Source organism: Nilaparvata lugens, chromosome X (assembly GCF_014356525.2).
Source record: "Nilaparvata lugens isolate BPH chromosome X, ASM1435652v1, whole genome shotgun sequence".
NCBI classification, from domain to species: Eukaryota; Metazoa; Arthropoda; class Insecta; order Hemiptera; family Delphacidae; genus Nilaparvata; species Nilaparvata lugens.
The window spans coordinates 100,061,634-100,089,227 of record NC_052518.1 but is presented as its reverse complement, the minus strand read 5'-3'; the positions used below and the strand labels follow the sequence as shown (position 1 = coordinate 100,089,227).

At 32.9% G+C, this 27,594-nt stretch overlaps 1 protein-coding gene across 1 annotated transcript in view; it reads left to right on the top strand.

Annotated features, from left to right (window-relative positions):
* LOC111058670 overlaps positions 1 to 27,594 on the top strand; it is a 123,393-nt gene that overhangs the window by 48,878 nt on the left and 46,921 nt on the right. Inside the window, exons 12-13 of the mRNA XM_039442152.1 lie at positions 19,587 to 19,880; positions 22,840 to 23,138. Of these exons, the coding sequence (XP_039298086.1) occupies positions 19,587 to 19,880; positions 22,840 to 23,138 (593 nt within the window). The remainder of the gene's footprint in view (positions 1 to 19,586; positions 19,881 to 22,839; positions 23,139 to 27,594) is intronic.

The window sequence follows — 27,594 nt, the reverse complement described above, 5'->3', positions numbered from 1 at the left end:
TTATTTTCCAATAATTTCATATTGAATTTTCATAATTTAGATGAAATATTTTGTTAATTAATTATTTCTACATTGTTAAAAGACGATCTGGCAACAGATCAAAGTGAGAAAGAGATAGCGCTATCCGCTTAGTTGAATGATAGACAAGGATAGCAATACCATTGCTAAACAAACACTGCCATGGACCTCACTGTATATCCTAGTTTTTGTTCTAACGACCCAATTTTACTAGAACTGTTCTTATGAATGATGCTTTTGACTTTTTGTAGACCTGTAAATTTTTTTTAAGTTTTTGGCTCACTTTCCAAGTTCCACCAGGTTTAGGAAATGAGCCTAGAGAGATTGATGATATCAAAGACCTTGAAGATGCATAGACTCACATGCAGCGCTAGTGTCGTACTTGGAATTGAAATCCGCCATTGAGGGGGCAACCCATAAGATTATTACACACCAATGCCACCACTGCCTTTGTGATCTATTGTATTACAAATATATATAGATATAATATCTCATGCTAAAATACCCCAATGGCGGTCTTCAATTTCAAGTAAGAGCTATCATTGGGAAGGCATAGGCATTGTGGGTCTATATCTCTTTAAGGTCTTTGGATGATATAGAAAAGGGACCTTAAAGGGGAGTTTCGTTTGAATTGAGAATATAGCTTCGAGATTGATGTAATGGTTTTATGGAACATTGTGATTAACACAGAACTATCGAGCCCTTCGTGATGATTTCTCCTGGGAGGATTTCAGATTGGCTAGATTTTAATTTTTCCTGCCTATAATATTGGATGAGCATAACCTAAAAGGTTCGGCTCAATTATGTTTTAAAGGTTAGGGAGGTTAGGTTTATGGAGGGTTTTGCTCTTGAATGGCAATATAGTGGTTTTCGAAATGTTTTGATGATTTCAGATAATAAACACAAATAACGAAAAGTTGAAATACAGGATAATCTGAAGTACGGGATGAGATGAATGTCACCCATTCTCCTCGAATAGTATAGCTTTACTAGTATTAACTACTTTACATCCATCTGAAGACGTCAAACACTGGAATAGTCTTCAACTTGCACTTTATTTGAACATGATATATACTAGAGTATACATGTAAGCACTCTCAATGCTTGAAGATCAGCTTTCGCGATGTGAATAGAAATAATGAGCAATTTCGTAACTTAGCATTGAAGATTTCGAACATTTAGGCATTTCTTTGTTGCCGCATCATAATAGGAATTTTTGAAGCGGGAAGGGATGAGGACTCTGTTATTAAATGTGGAAAAGGGAATAATTAAATTGGCTGTGTTTGTCGGCGGATGATTGTCCCTGGGGACTTTCTCCCCCGATTCGAGAGAGAGAAAGAGAGAGGGATTGAGAGAGTTCTTTGCTAGAATTGACAACGAGATGTGAGGCTCCTTAGTGCCCCCAGCTCTCAATTTCTGCGGCCGTATTAATACGCTTTACCGCTCTTCAAAAAATGTCTATAGCATCGTTTCTACTCGTACGTATCTCTGTAGCTCTTTGTAAAAAGAATGCATTCATTAAAAACAACTCACATAATGTTTGCAAGTGGGATTTGTCAATATGCTTTATATTATGATGAAAGATTTCATCTCTGCATTCAAACTTATCTGTCCTAATATGACATATTTCTAATGACTTAGTTACATAGAACTACTAGTACCCTTTTCTATCTAGACACGACTAGTTTCGGCCATTATCTAATGTCATTAATTAATGAAAATTAATGAAGGTCTTATTTTGAAGCAAACGAAAATGTTAAAGACTTGTTTGTTGAGTTGGTTTGACAATATCGTAGTATAATATTACGTATGAATTTCGACAATTCTTGTTATAATTTTGCATAATATTACTTTAATAATCAATGATATGAAGAAAAATTTCTCCACACATATCACACTATTGAAAAGTTTGTTTTTAATAAATATTTTGGGATTCAGTTTGACGTATTGATATTTTATTAACATTTTCCTCAATGCGTTTTGAAGTCTGCTCTCAACAAGTGCAATACCGTTCCTTCCTTCTGTTGAAAGTTTTTGAACGATTTCAGTAGATAACTTCGAATTCGAATACACAATCATAAACAATTGACAAGATGTCAATAAACTATCACTGGAGTGACGAATCTACAGTACTTCATTGTAGGATATTTAGTGTCTTACATATGTTTGTATTCATATATCTTCATGTAAGATATTAGAAAAAATATTTTTATTGATTTCTGGGACGTATTTTTTTATTCATTTATTTGAATAAAGATGAATGTGGAAGTATCATAAATTAGAAAGGACGATTGAAAAGTATACTAACTTGCTAGTAGGTATCAATTTGTGAGGTAGGACAAATTGTCAATTTGTAGGTATCAATTTTACTAAATCTGTTCCTATCAACGATGGTTTTGCCTTTTTGTAGACCTGTAAACCCATATACCTTGAAATGTTCTGTCCCAAAAATTTAAACTTTAGGCGCTCATATCTCAAAAAGTAATGATCAGAAAAAAATGTTCTCCTGAGAAAACTTTTCCATTTTGATAGCTTGATGATATACAAATCGAAATATTAGTAAAATATCACGAGTAGAAAGTTTATTTTTAGCCTTTGCACAGCCTTAATATTGGTATACCATTTCTATAGAAATTCACAAATTTGTAAACTTATTTAGAGATAAAAATGTGTAAGCAATTCAGTGAGAGAGAAATGAACTTCTCCAATATCAGTTTTCTAGAGAAACTGGTAACTGAATTGGAAAAACTTCAAAAATCGAGCTCTCTGAGAAGAATTTTGCAATAATATGAAAGTTTACAAATACATATTGTGAAGTTAGAACTTGGAAAGTTCAAAAGTTGTAACTTTAATTCAACTTGTAAACTCTTAGTACTGAATTTTACAAATCCATCTTGTCAAGTTAGAACTTGAAAAGTTTAAAAATTGTGATTTTAATAGAACTTGTGAATTCTTAGTCTTGTAGAGAAAGTACAAATTGAAATACAACAGTATAGTTTTATTTCAAAACACCTCCGAAAACATTTTTTTCTTTGAGTTGAACAAATGATATTAGTTGAATACTGTTGTTAAGGAAAAGTGAATTTACTTTACAAATCAGAAAATCTATTAGAATCCCTAATTAAACATTGATTTTCCACAGTGTAATGTTCACGCTTATACCTAAAATTGACGTTTTACCATGGTTTCTTTGCGTTTCTCAAGATTTTCACGATAACTATAATTTAATACTACTTACAAAATAATGTACGATGACTATAGGGAGAGTTTATTATGATGGTTTTGTAATTTCAAAAATACTCCAAAATCATAGAATTTGAAACCTTTTCACCTACCGTAATCAACTTTTAGATTTTCTATCTTCTCCTTCTAGTCATGTATCTTATTTCCATTGTTATGTTTACGTCTCATACCTCACTAAAATGAATTGAATTTTATCATCGCTACATAATACATATTCGTTGACTGTGAAGTATGATACTGAACTTGGATGATTCTAAGGACTCTCTCTGATAATAATATCGAATGACCTGTCTGGCTCAGTTCTGGTGTCAGAGTTTTCAGGTTGCAACTGATCAATTTCAGGGCCTCTGACATGACCTAACGACTGCTTTTTAGGCAGCCGGGACCGACAGTTACTTGGATGATACATAATATTTGGATGATTGTGAAGGGGAGTATCTCCCTCTACCACTTTTGTTTCCTCAAATTTTCTGCTCAATAATATATCAACCTTGAATATAAATAAAAATGAAAATCTAAGTACATTTTTTTAAATTGCTTACTCACAACAAGAACTTGATAATTGCATCATAGCCGAAACGTGTTGTGTGTAAACAATTATAAAAAAAGAATATTTAGATTTTTATTTTCCTTCATATTCAAGTGTAGCCCTAACGAAAAAATACTATAACAACCTTGTATGTCAGGTTTGAGTCAGATATCCACTTCGTTATCGAACTCGACTCGTAATAGTTTTGTGAAAAACGAAAATTCTAGTTGGCAGGTACTTCGTGAAGCACATTGCTTTGTTGCAGTAGATTGAGACTCGGGCTTTGTTGCATCAACCGATGGCATTCGTTCATTCTCTTTTCATTTTTTATCTCTTGCGGCTGGTGAAAAGAAAAAAGGCAATTTGAAATATTTAAAGCGAGCACAATCAGAGCTAATGGCCGAAAAAAGAGAAAAGACAAAGGGCAGACAAAGAAGTCTGAGGGGGTGGTTCTGTTTGACTTTCTGCTGGCCCTCGGGAAATATCCCCATGACTCTTGTGATTACTCATCGAGTCTTTGCTCCATGTGCTCTGCTCTGGTGCTCGAACTCGCTCTGCTCGCCTAAAAGGCTCAAGATTTATCACAAAGCCACCGCGCACTCATTCGAGTCAAGTGATCGCATTTTCATCCTCGTAAACTCGTGTACTAATCCACTCTGATCATCTACTTATTTTTATAAGATAATATTGAATTTACGAGGGTAGTCAGTTTCTTAGTTATCCGACCTAACCCTAAAAATGATAACCCTCCTGAACAAGATCTGGAGTATCTTTGTTGTCATATTTTTTAGAACCAGTCTTCCGAACTTTTTTTATTTGAAAGTTGTTTTTTCATATTTTTCTGAACCAGTCTTCCATTATGATTAGAACTTATTGATTTGAAAGTTGTGTTTTTTCATATTTTTCTGAACCAGAATGTTATGTTTTCAGAACCGATTTGAAAGTTGTGTTTTGTCATATTCTTCTGAACCAGGATGTTATGTTTTCGGAACCGTCATGATTTGAACTTTTTGATTAGAAAATTGTGGTCTGGAGAGTAGTTGAATTATGAATGAATGCAGGAGTTGATATTTCTTTAATATGTATCTCAATTTTATCTTCATATTTTACTGAAAGTTCACTATCTTGTTCAGGCTGCTAATGTACATAAATTATGTACATAATTATGTACAGGCAAATTATGTACATAAATTACTTGAAATATGAAAACAAAAATAAAAATGAATGATTAATCGGTACTGTTAATTTTCATCTACCGTAAGTTTATTTTATTCTCTTGCTAACCATAAGATGCGACCAAAAGAATGATTTTGAAATATACTGTTTCAATGTATGCTCAAGTTATAGAAGCTTTAGAAAGGCTAATGTCAGGATTTTGAAGGAACATGCAAGAATATATCTTTTTTAGTGAAGAAGGACTAAATTTCAGAAAAGTGGAATCATAACCTCATTTTGGACTTTTAAAATAATATTATCTAAGTTTGGGAGAGAAATAGTACAAGGAGTACCCTTAGTTTTTCTCTCCTACTCAGTGCTTTCTTGTAAAAATTAGAAATAGAATAAGATTATTAGAACTAGATAATAGCTCCATAATATAATAATATATAGAGACTGTACTTTTATCAACTAGATTTCTTTCCTTAGCTTATGCGTTATGACTTCGTATTGCACACTAATCGTGTTACTACTGACACACTATCGTAGTCCTAAGTTCGCTTTTTTATGTTCCAACTTTTGAGTCCTCAATTGGAATCACACAGTTATCGTTAACCCCACTTGAATGACAGTCAGGAGCTACTTTTGTGAATGGGGAATTATTGAACACAGCTCTGTTAGTGTAAATTAAAGGCTTCACATGTTCGGAATTTACTCTGCATGTTGTTGTTTTGAAATGCCTGACGGTTTGGCAATAGCTTTCGTGAATCAGCAACATCAGCTTTTTAAACCCTTGCCCTCTCGCATATTCTCTGTGTTTATACAGCTTTTTCATCAATCTGAATGGACGGAGTAAATTTTATTTTGGCTGTAGACAGGAACAATAATTCGTTATTAACGGGAACAATATTCAAACAAGAATAGAATAGGATAGAATAGAATATCTTCTTTATTCAACACAGAAAAACGAAAACATACAGTTGAATATCGCCACTAAATCGAATATTAATACCCATTATAAATCTACAAACTAATCAAATACTAAAAAATCGATATTAACTCATATTATACATTTTTTGTGAATTCAATTTGTTGAATGCAATGAAATACAATATAAACATATTTGAGTGTATTATATATCAACGTTGAATCAAGAGAAAATATACCGTTAATTAGTATCTGATTGTAGGAGGATAATATTATGGGAGTATAGTACACTGAATGGAATATCTAGCAATTTGTTATTAAACGAAAATCCAAATTAAATGCTGTAAATCACCCCGAAGACTTCTGCTACTGCAAATATTGACAACAGGGTAAACAGCTAGATGGAAATTCGATGAGCACTACTATTCAAAAATTATTTGCCAGCCCGGGAATATCTTAGGCTTCACACTCATTTGATGGAGGGTTACCTCCCTATATTGCTGTATTGTGCACAGTTTTGTACAAAAATTCATAACCAAAACTAAATGAAAATGTAATTTTAACGATTTTTACGATTGTTGATTTTGGATAAATGTGACACCTGTTTTGGTAAATCGTGTACGGTGTTTTATCGACTCCAGTATTCACAGCTATATCGAATTAGGAGTGATGGAACTCTTCCATTTTTCATTTTCATTTTTTCAATTATCATGACGTTTTTTCACCCCTCTGCTGTCTGTTCCATCGGCATATAGACATCTGACAATTTTTATTTTGCAATTTGTAACAATTTCCATTCGTTCACCGCTTTGCATGATTGAGTGGAGAATGGAAAGTACTTCTACACTCGTTACTTATCTCAATTATTGTAATATGATTACAAGAATGATTACAAATATGATTACAAGTATCTCAAGTATTGTAATATGATTACTCACCATAGTCAACCGCACGAAAAAATCGTTCGATGGAAATTGGATCAGATGAGTTCTACCTCACCATCCCGCACCCATAGACGTTGCCAATTCGTCAGGTGTATTATACAAATTTGATTCTCATTTGTAATCAGCTGCGGACAACGTTGATCGACTCTTATTTGGCTTCGTTGGACTCATCTGTTCCAATTTCCTTCGGTCTATCTTCGTGTAGTTCACTATAGTTCCAGTTTATATAGCAGGGAAAATTATTAACTTTTACTAAAATTAGTGTTGCTCTTATTAATGATTCTAATTAATAATCAGCTGAGGACAACGTTGATTAAACTCATCTGTTCCAATTTCCATAGGTCTATTTTGGTGCAGTTCACTATAGGTCCAGTTGAACTAGCAGGGAAAATGATCAACTTCTACTAAAATTAGTGTTGCTCTTATTAGTTTTGCTCTTGCTCAAACTCATTTGAGGAATAACATATCGAGTTTGCAGGAACTGTTTCAAAATTTCAAATGTATCCAACTTTTATAAACCAATGTGAATGAATCACTAATAAAATTCCACATTTTAGTTAACAGTCAACTTACAATTTTTGATATTTGAAGACACCACTGTCTTGAATGTGGTGGACAGTTTTCAGTGTAGAACTTTTTTCTGTGCTGTTGAAACTTTATAAATTTGTAAAGCATTTCATATTTATATTTCGAAACCCCAGTTGACAAAGGAACTCCTTATAGAACCAGTTAGGATCACATGAATATGAAAAAGTCTTGATTAAATGAAACTGATATGAATATAATGAATAAATAAAGGTTTCTAGTCTCTAGTCAGAATGTATAACTACCACAATATCACCTACAATTTTCAATTTATTTAATCCAATATACATCTCAATAAATACAATTCATATATGAAGACCTCCATTCCAAAACCTGTTAAGTCAATTTTTTCCGATTTATGTTTTTCAGGTTATATCTCATCAAAACATAAGACTTTATCAATTGCTAGTGTGTTTTTTGCCAAAACCTGCTTCTTAAAGCTGTAATCACCATTGAAACATTAATTTTGTTTCCAAAACCTGTCAAGTCAACTAGTCGTTTTTTCCAATCCATGTCATGTTTCTGCGCATGCGCCGTTTTATTTTTACAAAAAATGGTTAGATGAATTGAATAACAGCTTTGAAAATAATACATATTAATCTTCTAATGATGAATTAACTTCCAGCGAGAATTCATTGGCACAGAGCATACAGTGATTCAGCAACAGTTTTTCCCAATTTGCCAACAAATTATGTTTTTGACTTAGCAGGTTTTAATCCCTCTAGCTTTTAGCATAGAGAAACAATAGCTTAAGTAGATATCCCATGGTATAGGGAGTTTATGTCGCAACTTTTACTGTTATCTCAAGCCCATAGTCCACGTAGTTCTTTCCCGTGAAGCTGTGTGACACTGGTAGTCTCTCATATTGTGCCGTTCATACACTCTCACCCCAATAAAACAGTAAAAATCTACAAAAATCGACAGTAATCGGCTTGAGATAACAGTAAAAGTTGCGACATAAACTCCCTATACCATGGGATATCTACTTACGCTATTGTTTCTCTATGCTTTTAGCTATTTGAGGGATATTAAAAAAAATGCAATTCCCGTTTACTAGGTTGCAATAGCTTACATAAACAAATATAAATAGAAAACTCATAAATAATAATAAATTTTAATATAAAACCTTATCCTATCTTTCACAGCTACTCAGAAAGAATTTTGAGAAATTGAAGAAATTGTGATGATTGATCGGAATACAATTGTAGGAAAACGGAGTACGGAGCTATCTTAGAGCCTCCAGCTCTAAGATAGATCAGCTATCACCCAGGTTACAAGAAACAGATGTTTCCATTGGGAACACGGAGGAGGGGCGATGTGCGAAGCTAAGACCAACTTGGCTTAATTAGGACAGTATTTAGCGAATCTCTTTAGTTAATCGCTAATTAGAGCTGTGCAAACACAACTTGCCGAGTTCCGCTTATATCTGTTTGGTTTGTTGAGCTTGTTCAGCAGCTTATAGACCGCATCATTGCTCGGTTCCACCCCCCGACCCGCCATCGCCCACGACTTCACCAAAACCAAATTCAGAGCTTCAGCTCCAAGACTTGATATTCTAACCAAATAAAGCTCCACAACAATCATCTCCACCATCCCATCTTCTGTATCCGGTACCAAAGCATAATAGTTGGCTTAGCCAAACAACAAATCAACTCTGAGTTAAACGCGTTCCAATTATCGTGAAAGGTATGGAAAATTCTTGATGGCATGATGTTTTTATCTAATAAATTTCATGAAGCGAAACTGTTTCGAATTCAAAAATGAAAGACTTTTGATGGATCAAGTAAATTTTCAAATTCAAATTCAAATTCAAATTTATTTATTCAAGTAAGTTACAATACATTCTGGTTTATACACGAATCTACAATAAATTACAGTACAACAGCTAATTATGCAACAAATTTCACATATTATGAAAACTTATTAATTACAATGAAGATTGAATGCAACATTAGAATATTGATAATATAGTATTGTAATGTAACTACATAAATCAGCGGTGTTTCAGCAATGAATAAGTGATAATTTCAATGAATAAATATACACCCCACTATAAATTATATGTGTTGGGGTATAAGTAATTAGTTGCTTATTGCGTGTTATAATTACTATTTACAAACTTCATTTACTGATATGGGATTAAAGTTTTTTATAATAAAATTAGTAAAAATTTATAATACAAACAAATAAATGAATCCGATTCAGATGGTTTAACACCGCCTTTACTAGTAATTAACTTCCTAGTAGGATCTTTCAAACTAATGTTTTCTAAATGGTTATTATAATTTTACTCTTTTTTTGAAATAAAATTATCATCTCAATCAACTCGCATTGCTCATTCAATTCAGGTATTAGGTTAAAGTTTAGATATTAATCTTTATAATGCCTTACCTGATAATATGAAGGGGCTGGAGTCGAAAAGATTCAAAATGGAATTGAAGAGAGGGAACTGGTAAAGCATTGCTTCTATTCCATTTCCGAATTTCACGATCACTTTGCCGGCACCAGAGAATCGACTTCAACTCTAACGACTCGTTATTAATTCGTTTAATTAGGAAACTGAATTTTAGTAAAAAATTGACAAATCCTTATATCCCTTCCACAAGAGGTCACTGGATGAAATATATTAAACTAAACTGAACTAATTGGTTGAATATTGATTGAATTGAGTCTCAATTGGGAGGTTTCATTCTAGCTTTTATTTAATGGACTACTATTCCTAGTCACTAGATTTTAGCTTCTATTCAATCAAGACCAATTGAATCACAATTACAGTAGCGGAATGAAAAACCAGGCACTAGCCCAAAAATCTTCAAATTGTTCTTCAAGTTGTGCTTTTGTTGGTTGATTGAATCTGTATTGTGCAAAGTGTTCGCGAAACCAAGCTGATACATTTTGGGGCAATGCTCACCCAGTTGAGCATTCCTAAAGTCTGAGATATATTACTTTTAACATGAAGAGGAGAAACTCATTTCTCCCTCCACAGTTTGTAGCGTAGACACAGACAGACATCCTGCGCACAATTGGATGTGCCATGTCATTTTGCTTCATGCTCTTGTGATGAAAACAATATTATACCTGCTGACCAGTATATGACTTGGAACATTGCCAGCAATTGCTGGAAGGGGAGTGTTGGTGTGTCGCGTTGCAAAGCTCTCTCATACAGACACAAAAGAAGGAGAATGCTGCTAGGTAGTGGGAGTGATTAGTGGAGGATAGAGCATCGGAACTCTCCGTCTTCGAGAAAGAGCCGTGTTAAAAGTAATTCCTCTCCCACTTTAGTCACTAGATTCTAGCTTTTATTCAATCGAACCCATTGAATCACATTTACAGTACAGAAACAGGTTCTAGCCCAAAACTTCATCAAATTGTTCTTCAAGTTGGCTTTTGTTGATTGTATAACTAGTAGTTCTGTGAACAGTAGACCTCGCGCTCAGTAAGTTACATTGACTCATTGCTATGTTTTATCAAAAATTAATAAATATTTAATGAATTACATTTACAGAAAAACCAGGCTCTAGCCCAAAACTTCATCAAATTTTTCTTCAAGTTGGCTTTTGTTGATTGTATAACTAGTAGTTCTGTGAACAGTAGACCTCGCGCTCAGTAAGTTACATTGACCTGTTGTTATGTTTTCTCAAAAATTAATGAATAATTTATCAATTTAAAATTTCTGGAAAAAATCCTAAATAAACATAGAGCTTTCTGTTCTATCGTATCGTGACGTGTCGTCCCGGAATGTTAGTGTGATCAGGTCTGGCTGCAACTGTCTACAACGTTGATGGAAAGATACATTTTCAAGATGTTCGATGTTTTTGAACGAGTAGTATTATAGTCAACTGCCTACTAACGTTGATGGAAAGATACATTTTCAAGATGTTCGATGTTTTTGAACGGGTAGTATTATAGTCAACTGTCTACTAACGTTGATGGAAAGATACATTTTCAAGATGTTTGATGTTTTTGAACGGGTAGTATTATAGTCAACTGTCTACTAACGTTGATGGAAAGATACATTTTCAAGATGTTCGATGTTTTTGAACGGGTAGTATTATAGTCCACTAGACAGCTGATTTATGATGGATAATTCTATAGTCTGATTTTTACTCTAATATTGGCGTATGAAGGAGGCTCCTTTTTCCTTTTTTATGATCCTTGAAATGCAAAATTTTCAAAAACCTTGTAACGTCGCCGCGCAATTTAAAAAGGAACATACTTGTCAAATTTCATGAAAATCTATTATCGCGTTTCGCCGTAAATGCGCAACATATTAAACATATATACATATACATTTTGTATGTTGCCAAACAGACTTATGCAACTGCAAAAGTAGTACAAATAATGCTAGTATATTTTGTTTAATTGTTTCTATGATTTTGGCAACTAAACAATATTCAATTTTAGAATAAATTGGGCGACATTACGTATTGTTAACTGTTGATGCAAATTAAAAATGATTACCGTAGGTAACAAAAGTAACAAACATATAAACATTTAAACATTAAGAGAAATGCCAAACCGTCGACTTTAATCTTAGACCTCACTTCGCTCGGTCAATAAACTGTATTGTGCAAAGTGCACGGGAAACCAAGCTGGCATATTTCGGGGCAATGTTCGCCAGTTGAACTCGTTCCTTGCGAATTTGAATGCTATTGTGGGGCTCACACAAGATCAATATCAATGACGAATGGTAGACATGATGCCAGCGTCCAGCGTCCCAATGCACTAATCTCCTTACGGCAACTGTCCGCTCTGTCACAATTCCATTAAAAACAACAATCGCTGCCTGGAGCCCGGCACGCTGCAATTACGCCAAATTAACGCCTGAATTATTAATCGCATGATCGCATTAGCTGCGCTGCGACCGACGCATTTGGCTGCACTTGGCTTGGCTGTTGCCCACATCAATTGACAACTACTTGAGAGAAAGCGCCGCGATCCAGCATCCTCCACCCCCCTTACTTCATCGCTTATGTCAACACACGTGATCTCCACCCCTCCTCACACTCCCCCTAATCCTTGCTCCGTCGATATCCTATCAATTATATTAATTGAATGTTGGCCATTTGCTCGCCCTTACCCCACTTCCTTACTATATTTCTTTCTTCATTTTATTGCTTTCTGCGTCTTGCCCCACCCTATATTTGCTGTGTGGATTGTTTGTATTATTAGCTCAACGTAGGGCGAAATTTGATTGAAACCCGCTTGCAAATTCTATCCTCAGAGATGTACCGTGTGGTCGGATTGGCAAAACTGTTTTAAAAATGTTACGAGACTGATCCTTTTCAGCGTAAAGCGCCGTTTTTTCTTGACTACCGTAGAGCCAGTTACACACATCGATTTTTGGACGTCCTTATAAATTCTTTTGGATTTAACGGAACTTGACAGACATCATCTGCTTGACATGGTGTGTTCAATTCAATCTAATCTAATGTAAATCTAATCTAATAGAATGTTTAATCTAATAAGGACGACTAAAAAACGTACGTCCAAAAGTCGATGTGGATCCATGCTTTTCCAATCTGTGGTTGTACTGACCGTGTGATTTGTGACTTGACTGCTATGAGACTCGCTTCTCATTTTGTTAATTGAATTGACGTGTAAATCTACATCTTTGAGTTATTTCTATAGGGCTATTAAAAAAATCTTCTATTGGAATGAAAATAGTTCAACTATAAATGTTATATATTTTCAAGATAATCCTAAGTTCTCTTATTTTCTGACCAAAGTGGCCAAAATTTCTGAAATTATTTAATTATTGAAATAATGGTGATGTTTTTCGCGGAATTCGATATGAAAATTTAGCAGCCATAGTACCGGTTGAACAAAAACCGGTTAAGGCTGTGCAAAGGCTAAAAATAAACTTTCTACTCGTGATATTTTTCCAAGTTTATCGATTTGTATATCATCAAGCTATCAAAATGAAAAAGTTTTTTCAGGAAAACATTTTTTTTCCGATCATTACTTTTTGAGATATGAGCGCCTGAAGTTTGAATTTTTGGGACAGAACATTTCAAATTCGGTAAGATTCATGCGATTTAGAGGATGGATTCTTCATGGTATTGTTGATCTAGTAAAACAAAAATTTTCTGAAAATATAAATTTTTGAAAAAAATATTCAATTTACCAAAAATAAATCAACTAAAAGTTATTTTTAGTAAACTGAATAACTATCTTAAAAATTGATATATTCAGAAAATTTTTGTTTTACTAGATCAACAATATCATGAAGAATCTATTCTCTAAATATCATGGATTTATATCTTACCGAATTTAAAATGTTCTGTCCCAAAAATTCAAACTTCAGGCGCTCATATCTCAAAAAGTAATGATCAGAAATAAAAATGTTTTCCTGAGAAAACTTTTTCATCTTGGTAACTTGATGATATACAAATCGTAAAACTTGGAAAAATATCACGAGTAGAAAGTTTATTTTTAGCCTTTGCACAACCTTAAAATTTTAACCGTGATTAATTCGAAAACCGTCTCATCAGAAAGGCCTTCTCTGATTGGTTCTCGTGAAATTAATTACGGTTAAAATTTAACCGGCTTTTGTGTAACCGAACCTTAGTAGAAGTACTGTTTTGAATATTAATCAGGAGTTATTAGCTTTTTATGTGAAATAACTCACATAATTTGTGTGAGAATAAATGACAGCTATCAATATTGACAATTCGTATGCGAAATTCACGTTGTAAATGATCAATGCAAGCTTCGTTGACTTACAGTTAAAACTCCGTCAGTGGAAAAAACTTCAATAAAATTAATAGACCTATTAATGTGTAGCTAAGTTTGAAACTGTTATGTTTAACTTTGTAGTTGTTTAGTACAGTTGTTATGGATATACTCTTTCTCATTTTTGTAAGTATTTCCTGTATTCTTCAAGTCAGTGGCAAGACCACTGACATATTTGTTCATATCAATAAAATAATGCAGTACCTATAATTACTAAATCAGTATCACAATGCAGTATTTTTCATTAAAAAAAACATACCAATTCTTTGTAAGAAATTGGTTCATATACTTGTCAATGCAGTAAATATAATATTACCATCAGTACCAATTCAGTATTTGTCATTTCAAATTCATTTATTTGCCATAAAATAATACAGATTGATAAAATAAATATCCTAACTTACAAAATGGCACTACCGGCAAAGAAAACTCGTTAGTTCGAACAACTAGGTACAGCAAACATGTCAATAGAAAGAAAACGAGCTTATTCAAACTACTAGAATAAATAAAATTATGGAAACCAGGTCACATCTCAATACTTACAAACGATAAAACAAAGTAACAAAATCACAAGCAAATGACAAACTCAAAAAGACCAATTCAAGGAAGCCATGACAAATTTTAAATTTATATCACAAGAATGAAACACTACATAATGGATATAGATAATTTAAAATAAACATTTATCCTAATCCAATCCAGTAAAAGATTCATTATGGATTTTGTAATTCTATTAATAATGAATTCAGTTGGGACTTTATTTATAAACAAGTAGCACTGATATTCAAACTGACGTCTACATACACTTAATAGTGTATTCATTGATAGAGAACATACTCTTTCTTTGTAACCTATTGATCTTTAGAAACTCTCTGAATTCTTCAACAATCTATGGAATCAATAAAATCGACTGCAAAATATTTATGAAATTTTGACTTTATTGTTGACTGTGGATGAATTTGTCCATACACCCAATGAAAGGGCGACGGCTCCAGTTATAATCGTTCGGCAAAAATATTATTGTTAATTTTGTGGGCACTCTAAATTTTAAATGAAACGGTGTAAACGACTGCGACCCTTCTGATCTATTATTCTGTTAGTAGAGTTTTTCATGGAGGCTTTAGTAGGTGGCACTGGCACTAGAGAAAGAGAGAGTGAGCGAGAAGAATTAGCTTTTGTTTGAAAATACATAATGCGTCACCCAGAAAAACGGAATAAATGATCACACGACATTAGCAGAGGGTTTTAGGAGCGATCATTTCAATTTGTCGTCTCCTCTTGTTGAAAATCCAGCTTAAACCCTTTCGCTTGCTAACCCTATCACTGATTTGTCGTTTATTACTGCCCTTCTGTTTTGTTCTTCTGTGCTCCATAAAAGCTAGTTTTAGCCTGCCTGCACAAAATATTAGTCACTGTTGATTTAAGTGTGTAAATCCTCTGAGCCAGCCAGGGCTTTCCTCTAATTACTTGAAATGTCAATAAAACACCTACAAATAAACACTCTTTGATTGAGAACTCAGACTCCAACATGAGGCTTATCTCTTTCAATTACTAACTGAATAATCTTACCTCTACATCATATTATAGAGCAACAATGAAATATTGTATCGAGGATTAAACATTATGATTGTTATGTCATAGATAAAAGATAGCATAATCTATGTAATATTTTCTCTATGGTAATGTATTGCAGTAGTGGAAACCCGATAAAACGATAACAACTGGGCTGATTAACTTGGAATGTTGCATAAAGATTCATAATTCATCGAGGATGGTTATATTTTTAATTCTTCAAGATCTCAGTGGGACCAGATTGTCAAGTTTTTAATTATACTTTTGTTGAGCACGGGTTAAATTCTAGTTGAAAATAAAATGTTCCTGTCTTGTGCATGCTGGAGCAAGCCAGCATTTTAAAAGGACTGGATATCAGCACAGTCGCAGTGCGGGTCTAAGTACGTAAATGAATGAATGACTTTTAGTACGCAGTACGCGTACGCCAGTGAGCTAGTTGTCGCTCCAGTCGTAAAACCGCGACTAGAAATGACGCAAGTGTGCATCGAGCCTTAGTTTGCCTTCCTGACTTTGAAACTGCTTATAGGCAAAGTATGGCTCGCGGGGTATTATTCACGGCTTTGCAAAAACATCAGGCTTCAGATACCCTAGATCCTTTGATGGAGGAAGCTCCCGACTTAGTTTCCTTGGAGGAAGCTTAGTACACCAGAGATTCTTCATGAATGAGAGAGTTGCAACGTATCACCAACAATTGAAAAAGCATGTTGAACGAATGTCAGCTGATAAGCTTTGTTGTGCTAAAAGGACATAACTCCAAAAAGCTCCTTGTGTATCCTTTCGGATGCAACACGTTGCTTTTGAGAAGATACAAAAGAGCATTTGTTGCTTAAGGAAAGACACATTGAAGCTCCTTGTGTATCCTTTCGTATGCAACACGTTGCTTTCGAGGAGATACAAAACAGCATCTGTTGCGTAAGGAAAGATACATTAAAGCTCCTTCTCTATCTTTTCGGATGCAACACGTTGCTTTTGAGAAGATGCAAAAGAGCATTTGTTGCTTAAGGAAAGAAACATTAAAGCTCCTTGTGTATCCTTTCGGATGCAACACGTTGCTTTTAAGAAGATAGAAAACAGCATCTGTTGCTTAACGAAAGAAACATTAAAGCTCCTTGTGTATCCTTTCGGATGCAACACGTTGCTTTTAAGAAGATACAAAAGAGCTTCTGTTGAAAAGATACATATTCAAAAATGTTCCATATTTTTGAACCGGTAGTATTGTAGTCTATAGTGAGGTCCACGTTATAATGAAAGTGGAGAAAGATAGGGGAACAACGTTGCCAATCCTCTGTCTTGTCAATGCCTTCTATAGACGGTGGCTATTACAGGTTTATTAATATAATATCAACTGTTTATTCTCGTTAAAAATGATCAATTATATTTTATTAAGCAAGGAATTATATTTTTTCAATAATTTCATAATGAATTTTCATAATTAAGATGAAATATTTTGTTAATTAGTTAATAATTCTACATTGTTAAAAGTCGATATGGCAACAGAGAAGAGCGAGAAAGAGATAGTGTTATCCGCTTTGTTGAATGATAGACAAGGATAGCAATACCATTGCTAATAATGCACTGCCATTATAACGTGGACCTTACTATAGTCACTAGATTCTAGCTATTCAATCGATTAAAAAATAGGATACATTCAAAAAACGTACTTTATTCAAATCATATTGTGAAATGAATAGGCTACAGTAAGGTCAGTATTGAGCATAACCCAACTTTTATGACTAATGCATAATGTAAAATAAGGTCCACGTTATAATGTCAGTGTTTGATTAGCAATGGTATTGCTATTCTTGTCTATCATTCAACAAAGCGGGTAGTGCTATTTCTTTCTCGCTTTGGTCTGCTGCCAGATCGGCTTTTAACAATGTAGAATTAATAATAATTAATTAACAAAATATTTCATCTTGGAAAATTCATTATGAAATTATTGAAAAAATATAATTTCTTATTATTATTTTTTTTTACATCTTTATTGCCCATAAAAACAAAATACAAAATAAAAACTTACAAAAGAAATATTCTAGATTATAATATTATGCTGCTATTTTACAAATAAATCAGTTACATGGCACCTCCCAGCAAGGGCAAAACCCTGACCGCTGAGTGAGAGTATCAGCTGTTTAGACAATATAAAAATTTATTTACCAATATTTAAAGCTACAAAAAATCGAAGTTCAACAATAATTACTAGTAATTATAATATTTGACTGATGTCGAAGAAAAATTTTGTATCACCCACTTATTTATCTGTTCCATCCTCTGTCTACCCCTATTAGAAAGAGATTCTGGCAATGCCTGTTTGTCTTCGCACTATTGTCAAATCTGAATAGTTAATATTATAAATGTTATGAGATGTAACTCTCAGGTTATACATAGAAACGTTATTATTCACTATAAATTCATCCTTCCTCATCCATGCATAGTAGAGAAGTTTCTTTATATAAATTTGACGTACTGTCATCACTTTAAATTCGGCAAATGTTTCACTACTAGAAAAAGCCCTTGGCTTATTAAGAATTGCTTTTATTATCATTTTTGAAATGTAAAAATTTTATTCATGAAAACATCATACGCTCCTCCCCATACCACTAACCCATATTGCAGCACCGATTGAACATAGGCAAATTATAAAAATATAATTGATTATTTTAAACGAGAATGAACAGTTGATATCACATCAGTCAAATCAAATCAAATAGCTTTTTATTCACAAAACATAATACAAATTTATAAAATTCATTTACACATTCAACAGTGAATCAATAAACCTGTATCAGCTACCGTCTATAGAAAGCATTGACAAAACAGATGATCGGCAACGTTGTTCCCCTATCTTTCTCCACTGCCATTATAACGTGGACCTATAGGAATTCAACTTGGGCTGCCGTGCGTTGGTCCAATTGAGACACAACATGATGGAATTTATGATGGATTGTATGAACAAATAAATAAATAAATAAATTTGGTTATCTCGTTTACGATGTTGGACAGTGTGAACTGGGATTCTGCCTGAAGGAACCATAAACGAGGTTTGTCCAACCAAAATGGTGGCAACTTTATAGATACCCGATGTACTTCGTGGTTTTGAATGGGCTGCAGCAACTGTGCATCACGTTCACGCAAATCTGCAATTTGTTCATCCATCATGACTCAAATACTCACGCAAAATATTTGTGAAAATTCTTGTTTTTCAATCGTCGGGGTCACCAATATAGGAATTTAATTTGATGATTCCTATGTTGAAATTAATTAAATAAAATAAATAAATGTTTATTTCCCAAAAAAAAACTAAAACTACAACATCAATTACAAAAATATTAGATAAATTACAATATTACATACAATAGTTAGTTACAAAAGATTCTTATAATGTGTTCTCTACTTGTTTAGTTTTTTCTGTGTGGAAATTGACCTACTCCACTATGGCGTACCATGTTCTAGAGTAGGTTTTGTTAGTTTTTTGTGTGTATTATCAATTAGTTAGTGTTTTGTAAGTCATTAGGTGGTTAGTTGTTATTCGAAATAATGTTTTCTATGTTCTGTCTTCCTTTGGAACTAAAATGAACTTAAATGGAACTAAATGAATGATGAATTCATTTTAATGTTTGAATGACAAAATTGAACTTTTGATAGATATGAAAATAAAACTGTTACAAGTGATAAACAAACTATGCTAGTTGAAAACATAACAGGTGGCAATCAGATGATTCGCCACAGACCTAACTATAGTGTCCCTCCGCTGATAAGCAAAGCTACAGGACGTGGACTGTAAGTAACTTAAATTTTCAGTAAGACTTTTAGTAATTTTCGTAAGTCTTTAGTAATTCTGTGTAATTTGACCGAATGTATTTTGTTGATGATTGCAGGTGGCGAAAAAGGAACACCCCAGCCTTGCGCGGTGTGCAAGAGTGATTCGGTGTCATCTCGCGCCCTGGCTCGGTCTCACGCGCACCAATACGGCCTGAGGGAGGAGGATGTTGCGCCCGGGGCCCGCGTCTGTAACTTGTGCCGCTGCAAGGCGGTCAGGTCCCGATACATCCACTGTCCCCTCCCCACCTGCCCCGCCACCAAGGGACATCGCGTCAAGAGGCTCCGCCAACTGCCTGGTAAATGGGCCGATCTGCCCAGTGCTGTCAAGGATCCTATCATTGCTGAGTTCCGTAAGTAGATTAAATCATTATTTGCTGAATTCCGTGAGTAGATTCACTAAATCATAGGGAAACAATAGCATAAATAGATATCCCAAGGTATAGGGCAATTGTCGCCAAACATATGAGCCTGTGAGCTAGAATAGCATTTATAAATCTTCTAGTGAGCTATCAAGAAATATTAGACTGAAGAATGTACGGTACGAAAAATGAAATTTTTCACACTTTTATTGCCTATAGAGATACATTTCTAGTGTTGAAATCTACCCATCTTATAGCAAAAAGTATAACAAAAATTGAAATGTTCATTTCAATTAGAGCAGTGGAACTCTTTTTGGTCATCAAGTATTTTCTTGATGTTTGAAGTGTACGTTGTAGCTGCCATTCTGATGCAGTTGTCCAAATGTTCATCAGTCAGTCTGTTCCTATATCGATTTTTTATGAATTTCATACTTGAAAAAGATGCTTCACACACGTAGGGAGAGCTGAACATAGCTTTCAACCTCAATGCAACTTGAATAATATTTGAATATTTTTCTTTGGAGACTTGAGGCCAAATATTGGTTGCCAACCCAAGCATTTCTGTGAGCTACCAAAGAGTACCACATGAGTTACTGGTAGCTCGCGATCGACTGTTTGGCGAGCACTGGTATAGGGCGTTTATGTCGCCCAATTGTCGCGTTTATGTCGACTAAATCAAGTTGGTTCACGAATAATATATGTTGTATCAGAGAGTATCGATACTCTCGTTACTTTAGAGTTCCAATAAATTTGTTATTATATTGTTGTACAAAATTTAGAATAGAAGAATGAAGTATTTTAATTAGGCTACTTGAATTGTTTAATTCTATAGAAACTACTTGTACCCTTTGGTACTAGGCCAGCTGCTCAAGAAGGCAAAATTGAAATTATCTTTATTCTTTTTCTTAGAAAGTACAAACCATATACAATATACATATACAAAACTTGGAGAAGGTTCCTCACATGAGCAAAGCCTGTATGCGAGGAAAATATTTGCTTACTGAAAAATTCTAATTCATTTTGACACTTGAATATGGCGTGAGTGCTCGAAACTAGTTGTGTTAATATAAAAAAATTTATAAAGAATAAGAAAGAGAAAGTATATACAATAGCTCTCAACAAAGCACACTGTAATGAAATAAAAAAGTATGGATTTTTATGTTCTAATCATAAATCGAATAGACAAGGGTGCCAACCCCCTAAGTTAGAGGACGCACTTCTCTAAATATCCTAAATTTTAGTACCTACTCCCCCAAAACGTCATGCTCGCAAAAAAGTTCGTCAGTCGTTATATTAAACACTTCTGACCTTCTTTGGTCCCATTGAATGAATGGATGAACGAATTAATTAGAAGTTTGTTGATTTAATTTTAATGGATTTTAATAGATTAATGTCTTGGAAACCGGGATTATGTTCATGAATGAACGAATTAATATGTTTTTTTAAACTTTTAAAAAGTTGGCTGAGGAATCTCCAAAGTGTATGGTTTCTATAGTGATGTCCACGTTATAATGGCAATAGATAGAGATAGGAGAACTGTGTTGCCGATTATGTGTCTTAATTAATTATATTTCTACACTGTTAAAAACGGATTTGGCAACGTTGTGGAGCTATAGGAAGATATCGCTATCTGATTTGTGGAAGGATAGCAACACCAATGTTAATCAAATACTGTTATTATAACGTGGTTCACACTATAGACATTAGATTAACTGTTAGCTATTGTGTACAGTAAATTGTTCCAGTTCCAATCGTGAATTATTGTTCTATCACGTGACTAGTGTAAAATGTTTCCATGGAACGCCATTTTAAAATCGTTGATTCAAGCTTTTGGCGCGCACTTGATTTACATCAAAATGTGTCGTTCACTAGCTGCGTGAATAAAGAAAGGCTGTTTTACAAACTTACCGTCTAGAAAAGTCTGCATTTATTTCATTCCATTACTTTCATATTTTCTATAGAGAAAAATTCATTTAACGAATGGTGAATGGTCATCAAACATAATTTTGTTAGTTATGTATTCTATGGCTATGCTATGGTAAACTATCAGCGCATGTGCAGCCGCAGAGAAGCAAGCAGACTACAAAATTCAGTCGACCAATGAGAGCTCGGACAGTTGGAACTGTACCTCGTTGGAACAATTTATCAGGCTTTGACTGTGGGGCAGGAACTTGGAACTGGAACTGAAGAGATTTCCCAAGTGTCACATTGTTTCAAAATTCCAATCTGTTCACTATAAGACAATTGTTCATTTTAAAGACTATTAAGAAACATGTGCTCAAATTAAAAAATATGCAAAATTTTCAAAGAGTAACTAGACAAGTCACTCAAAACTTAATCATAATTGAAAGAGTTGACAGCACCCTATCCCGTAGAAGTATTTCATATTTGAGAAATAAGCTCTATAATAAAGTTCCAAGAGGATGGTTGATAAAGAAGCCTAAAATAAAAGAACTCCATACCTGGGTGAAAGAAAATTATTATTTTTATTCAATTAATGATTTGGTTTGATATTGATTAATGTTGTATGAATTTAAAATTCAGCTTTATGTATATCTTTAATTATTGTTATTTCTTAGAATGGAATATTGAGTTGGTTGAATGTTAATTATTTTAAGCCTATATTATAATATTTTATATATTGATATTAATGTTCAAGTGAATAAGATATATTAAGACTCCACGTCGGCGTACATGTTTTCTTTTGCCAACGTGTAGCACAAAGTTGTTTTCCTTTTTGTTATATTCTGTATATATTTTTTGTGCAATAAATGATTTGATTTGATTTCTGGTACAGAATCTGTCAAAATTATTCCCATGGGACATGGAACTTTTTACCTGGTAAATTGTGAATCGGACAATTTACCACATTCTATGTACACAGAACGGGCCCATTGTTCGTATGGTTTTTATACATTTGAATAACTGTTAGCGATTGTTCTGTTGGCAGAAATCCCAGCAAACGTGACTAAATGCTGCTCGGCTTGCTTCGCGCGAATCCAGCGTCGCCTGACGCCGAACGTGGATGACGGCGCGTCAAATGCTGGGACATCAGTAGGCCAAATGCTGCCGCGCTGGACTGATGAGGAGATCGACGCTTTGTCGCGAGGCATCCGTCAACACGGCAGTCGCTGGTCGGAGGTCAGTCGAGTGGTCGGCCCCTCCAAGACCCAGCATCAGTGCAAGAACTTCTACTTCAACTATCGCAAGAAACTCGGCCTCGACCAGATCATGGAGAATTATAATAAGGTGAAGGATGAAGCAGGTGAAAGGCGTAGTTTTAGAATCTTAGCGCAGCGATTCAAATCACTGCAAGATTATGAAACTGGTTGCGGTGGAGGGAGGCGCAGTGAGAGGCTTCTTGCGCGTGAAATTTGTGAAATTTTTTCTGTCGGGTCACTCGTCTGGTGTGAGACATGCCAAAAAACACATTGTGAACACATCACATTGTGAATAAATCACATTGTGAACTCATCACATTGTGAATAAATCACATTGTGAACAAACCACTTTCAATTATCAAAGTAATGCAAGATAATGAAACTAGTTCTGGTGGCAGTAGGCACATAGAAATAATCCATTCCCATGAAATGTGTGAAATATTGCCTCTTGCATAACAATAAATCAAATTTTTACCTATGGCATATAAGCATTTGCCAAAATATCATATAATATCATAAATATCCCTTTGCCAATTATATCATATAATATATCCATCCCCTTATATCCAATTAGCTGCTTATCTAATTATTCGCTCATATCCAAATGAATCAAATCACTTGAAATGTTGTCGGTTGCCTCAAAGATGTTAAATCACATAGTGATAGTGATTAAATCATATTCCTTATATATCACATTACATATTCCTTATTTATCAAATTCCATTTCAATATTACATATTCCTTATATATCATATTACATATTCCTTATTTATCAAATTCCATTTCAATATTACATATTCCTTATATATCATATTACATATTCCTTATTTATCAATATTTATCATATTCCATTTCAATATTACATATTCCTTATATATCATATTGAAATGTTGGTTGCCTCAAAGATGTTAAATCACATAGTGATAGTGATTCAATCAGATTCCTTATATATCATATTACATATTCCTTATTTATCAACATTTATCATATTCCATTTCAATATTAATATTCCTTATATATCACATTACATATTCCTTATATATCATATTGAAATGTTGTCGGTTGCCTCAAAGATGTTAAATCACATAGTGATAGTGATTCAATCAGATTCCTTATATATCATATTACATATTCCTTATTTATCAATATTTATCATATTCCATTTCAATATTACATATTCCTTATATATCATATTGAAATGTCGTTGGTTGCCTCAAAGATGTTAAATCACATAGTGATAGTGATTCAATCAGATTCCTTGTATATCATATTACATATTCCTTATTTATCACTTTTTATCATATTCCATTTCAATATAACTCCATTTCAATATTACATATTCCATATATATCATATTGAAATGTTGTCGGTTGCCTCAAAGATGTTAAGTCACATAGTGATAGTGATTAAATCATATTCCTTATATATCATATTACATATTCCTTATTTATCAATATTTATCATATTCCATTTAAACATTTCATATTCCTTAAATATTATATTGAAATGTTGTCGGTTGCCTCAAAGATGTTAAATCACATAGTGTTAGTGATTAAATCATATTCCTTATTTATCAATATTTATCATATTCCATTTCAATATTACATATTCCTTATATATCATATTGAAATGTTGACAGTTGCCTCAAAGATGTTAAATCACATAGTGATAGTGATTCAATCAGATTCCTTGTATATCATATTACATATTCCTTATTTATCACTTTTTATCATATTCCATTTCAATATAACTCCATTTCAATATTACATATTCCATATATATCATATTGAAATGTTGTCGGTTGCCTCAAAGATGTTAAATCACATAGTAATAGTGATTAAATCATATTCCCTATATATGTATAAATGACTCATCATTGGAAGAAACCAATCACGTCAAATGGTTAGAATTTTGTCTGTTGTCTAGAGAATTTGAGTCATTCTTGTAAAAATCACATTGTGATTATATCCATTGTTTACTTATAGCTTGTAAATCGCATTTATATCAGTATTCCCCTTTGAGTATTACATTCTTGAGTTAACTTTTTTTAGTATTTTGAGTTTTGTATTTTTCTGATGGCCATAAAACAACTCAGTAATCATAATAAACTTAATTGAAATAATTACAATTTCCTATCTTTTCGACGATAGTTTTACTGTCTTAAATGAGACTGATAAAAATAATATAAGACTGGAAAATCAGAATTAATAAAAAAAAACTTAATTGAAATAATTTCCATTTCCAATCTTTTCAACAATAGTTTTTTCTCTTTAAATAAGACTGATAAAAATAATATAAGACTGGAAAATCAGAAATAATAAAAAACTTAATTAAAATAATTTCTATTTACAATCTTTTTGATGATAGTTTTGTTGTCTTTTGAATGAGACTGATAAAAATAATATAAGACTGGATAATCAGAATTAATAAAAAACTTAATTAAAATAATTTCTATTTCCAATCTTTTTGATGATAGTTTCATTTTTTTTTAAATGAGACTGATAAAAATAAAATAAAAGATCAGACTGATTAATTTACTTGTCACGACTAATTAGGAAACATATTAAATTAATTTCATATTCAAAATTTTAGTAACTAAATTTCATTTACATAATTGAAGTTTAGCCTACATTGATTTTCCAAACATGCTGTATAGAGTTAGTCTACTGTATGTTAAAAATGATTTCATGAACAAAATTTTCAATTTTCCATTTTTAATAATAATATATACCTAAAACTATGTCTTTATTTTCGAGTTAGTTAATTGCGTTAACAATTTTTATGTAATGGCATTAATCATCAGTATTTTGTATTTTGGAGTGGTACTAATAGTGCATTTCTCTGTTATAACACTCTGCATTAAGGTTTTTGTAAAATTTGTATTAATTTTGTTTAGATTTTTCGGTAACAGAGTTATCCATCAGATCTGTGTATCTGGGAAAAGCACTTTTTTGATACATCTTTTTTCTTACAGCATTCTAGCAGTTCTTTTTATTTGGTTGTGGTTATTTTTCGTTAACTGTATTTATAACTATATAAACTTTAGTGTTTATTTTTTCTGTAATAGCATTCATCCATCAGGTGCGTATGTTACTATATAGATCAAGTGTTTTTGAGTGTTAGTGTTTTTCTACTCAAATTCTTGAAGTATATTTGAGTGTTTGTATTTTTCTGCTCACATTCCTTTGTTTGTGTTAATTGTGTGCCTATTTTTATGTTAACTGTATTCATATTTTTGTATACAGCGTGTATCTGAAATAGACCGTTAAACTTAGTGAGTGGTTTCATAAACCTCACGTCGTTTGCCGGTTAATTTCAGAACACCATCTGAAAAAAAGTGTATGAAGTACTTTTAGTTACCGTACCTATGTACTTAGTTACCGTACTTGAGTACCTAGTTACCTAACTTGTACCGAGTTATGGAATACCATTCGATTGTTTATCTTAGTCAACAAAGTTGAATAATTCAACGTAAATGTTAGGTTCTATATGCTTTATTTATGTTATTATTAGAAAGAAATTATCATTATATCCCGTTAATTCATTTTTGTTCAACAAAAAAGAGAAGCTTTTGAGTTATTTAATTTTTCGCTTATTTCGCTTTTATAATTTTGTACCATAGGCGGCGACTTGAATAAATTATATAAAGAGAATTTATCATTATATCGCGGTAGCCTGATAAATCATTTTTGTTGAACAAAAAAAAAGAGAAGCTTTTGTGTTGTTTAATTTTTTGCTTATATGATTTTGTACACTAGGCGCCGACTTGAATAAATTATATAAAATAATTTATTATTATATCCCGGTGGCCTAATTCATTTTTGTTCAACAAAAGAAGAGAAGCTTTTTTGTATTATTTAATTTTTTGCTTATTTCGCTTATATGATTTTGTACCATGGGTGCCAACTTTGTTTAATTTTTTGCTTATTCGCTTATATGATTTTGTACACTAGGCGCCTACTTTAATAAATTATATAAAAAGAATTTATCATTATATCCCGTTGGCCTAATTCATTTTTGTTCAACAAAAAAGAGAAGATTTTGAATTATTTAATTTTTTGCTTATTTCGCTTTTATAATGTACCCTAGGCGCCTACTTTAATAAATTATATAAAAAAATATTTATTATATCGCGGTAGCATAATTCATTTTTGTTTAACAAAAAAAGAGAAGCTTTTGTGTTATTTAATTTTTCGCTTATTTGCTTATAATTGTGTACCATAGGCGCCGACTTGAATAAATTATGCTGGTGTGGTAATTTTAACATTTATTTAAATAATAATAAATTAATAATACATAAATTTTATTTACATGACATTTTATTTTATTTACATGAAAATACGAACAAGCAATCTAATTAATAAAATATACATAATATTTAAAAATACAATTTATAAAATTTACTAAAAATTTAAGATAATTAATTTTTTCGGAAATTAACCTATGGGAAACCCATGTATTAGAGCAGGTGTAGTAGTAATAGATTCAGAATGGGGATGCAAATACATTGGTTAAGTGAGCTCACATATTGTTTGACATTATGT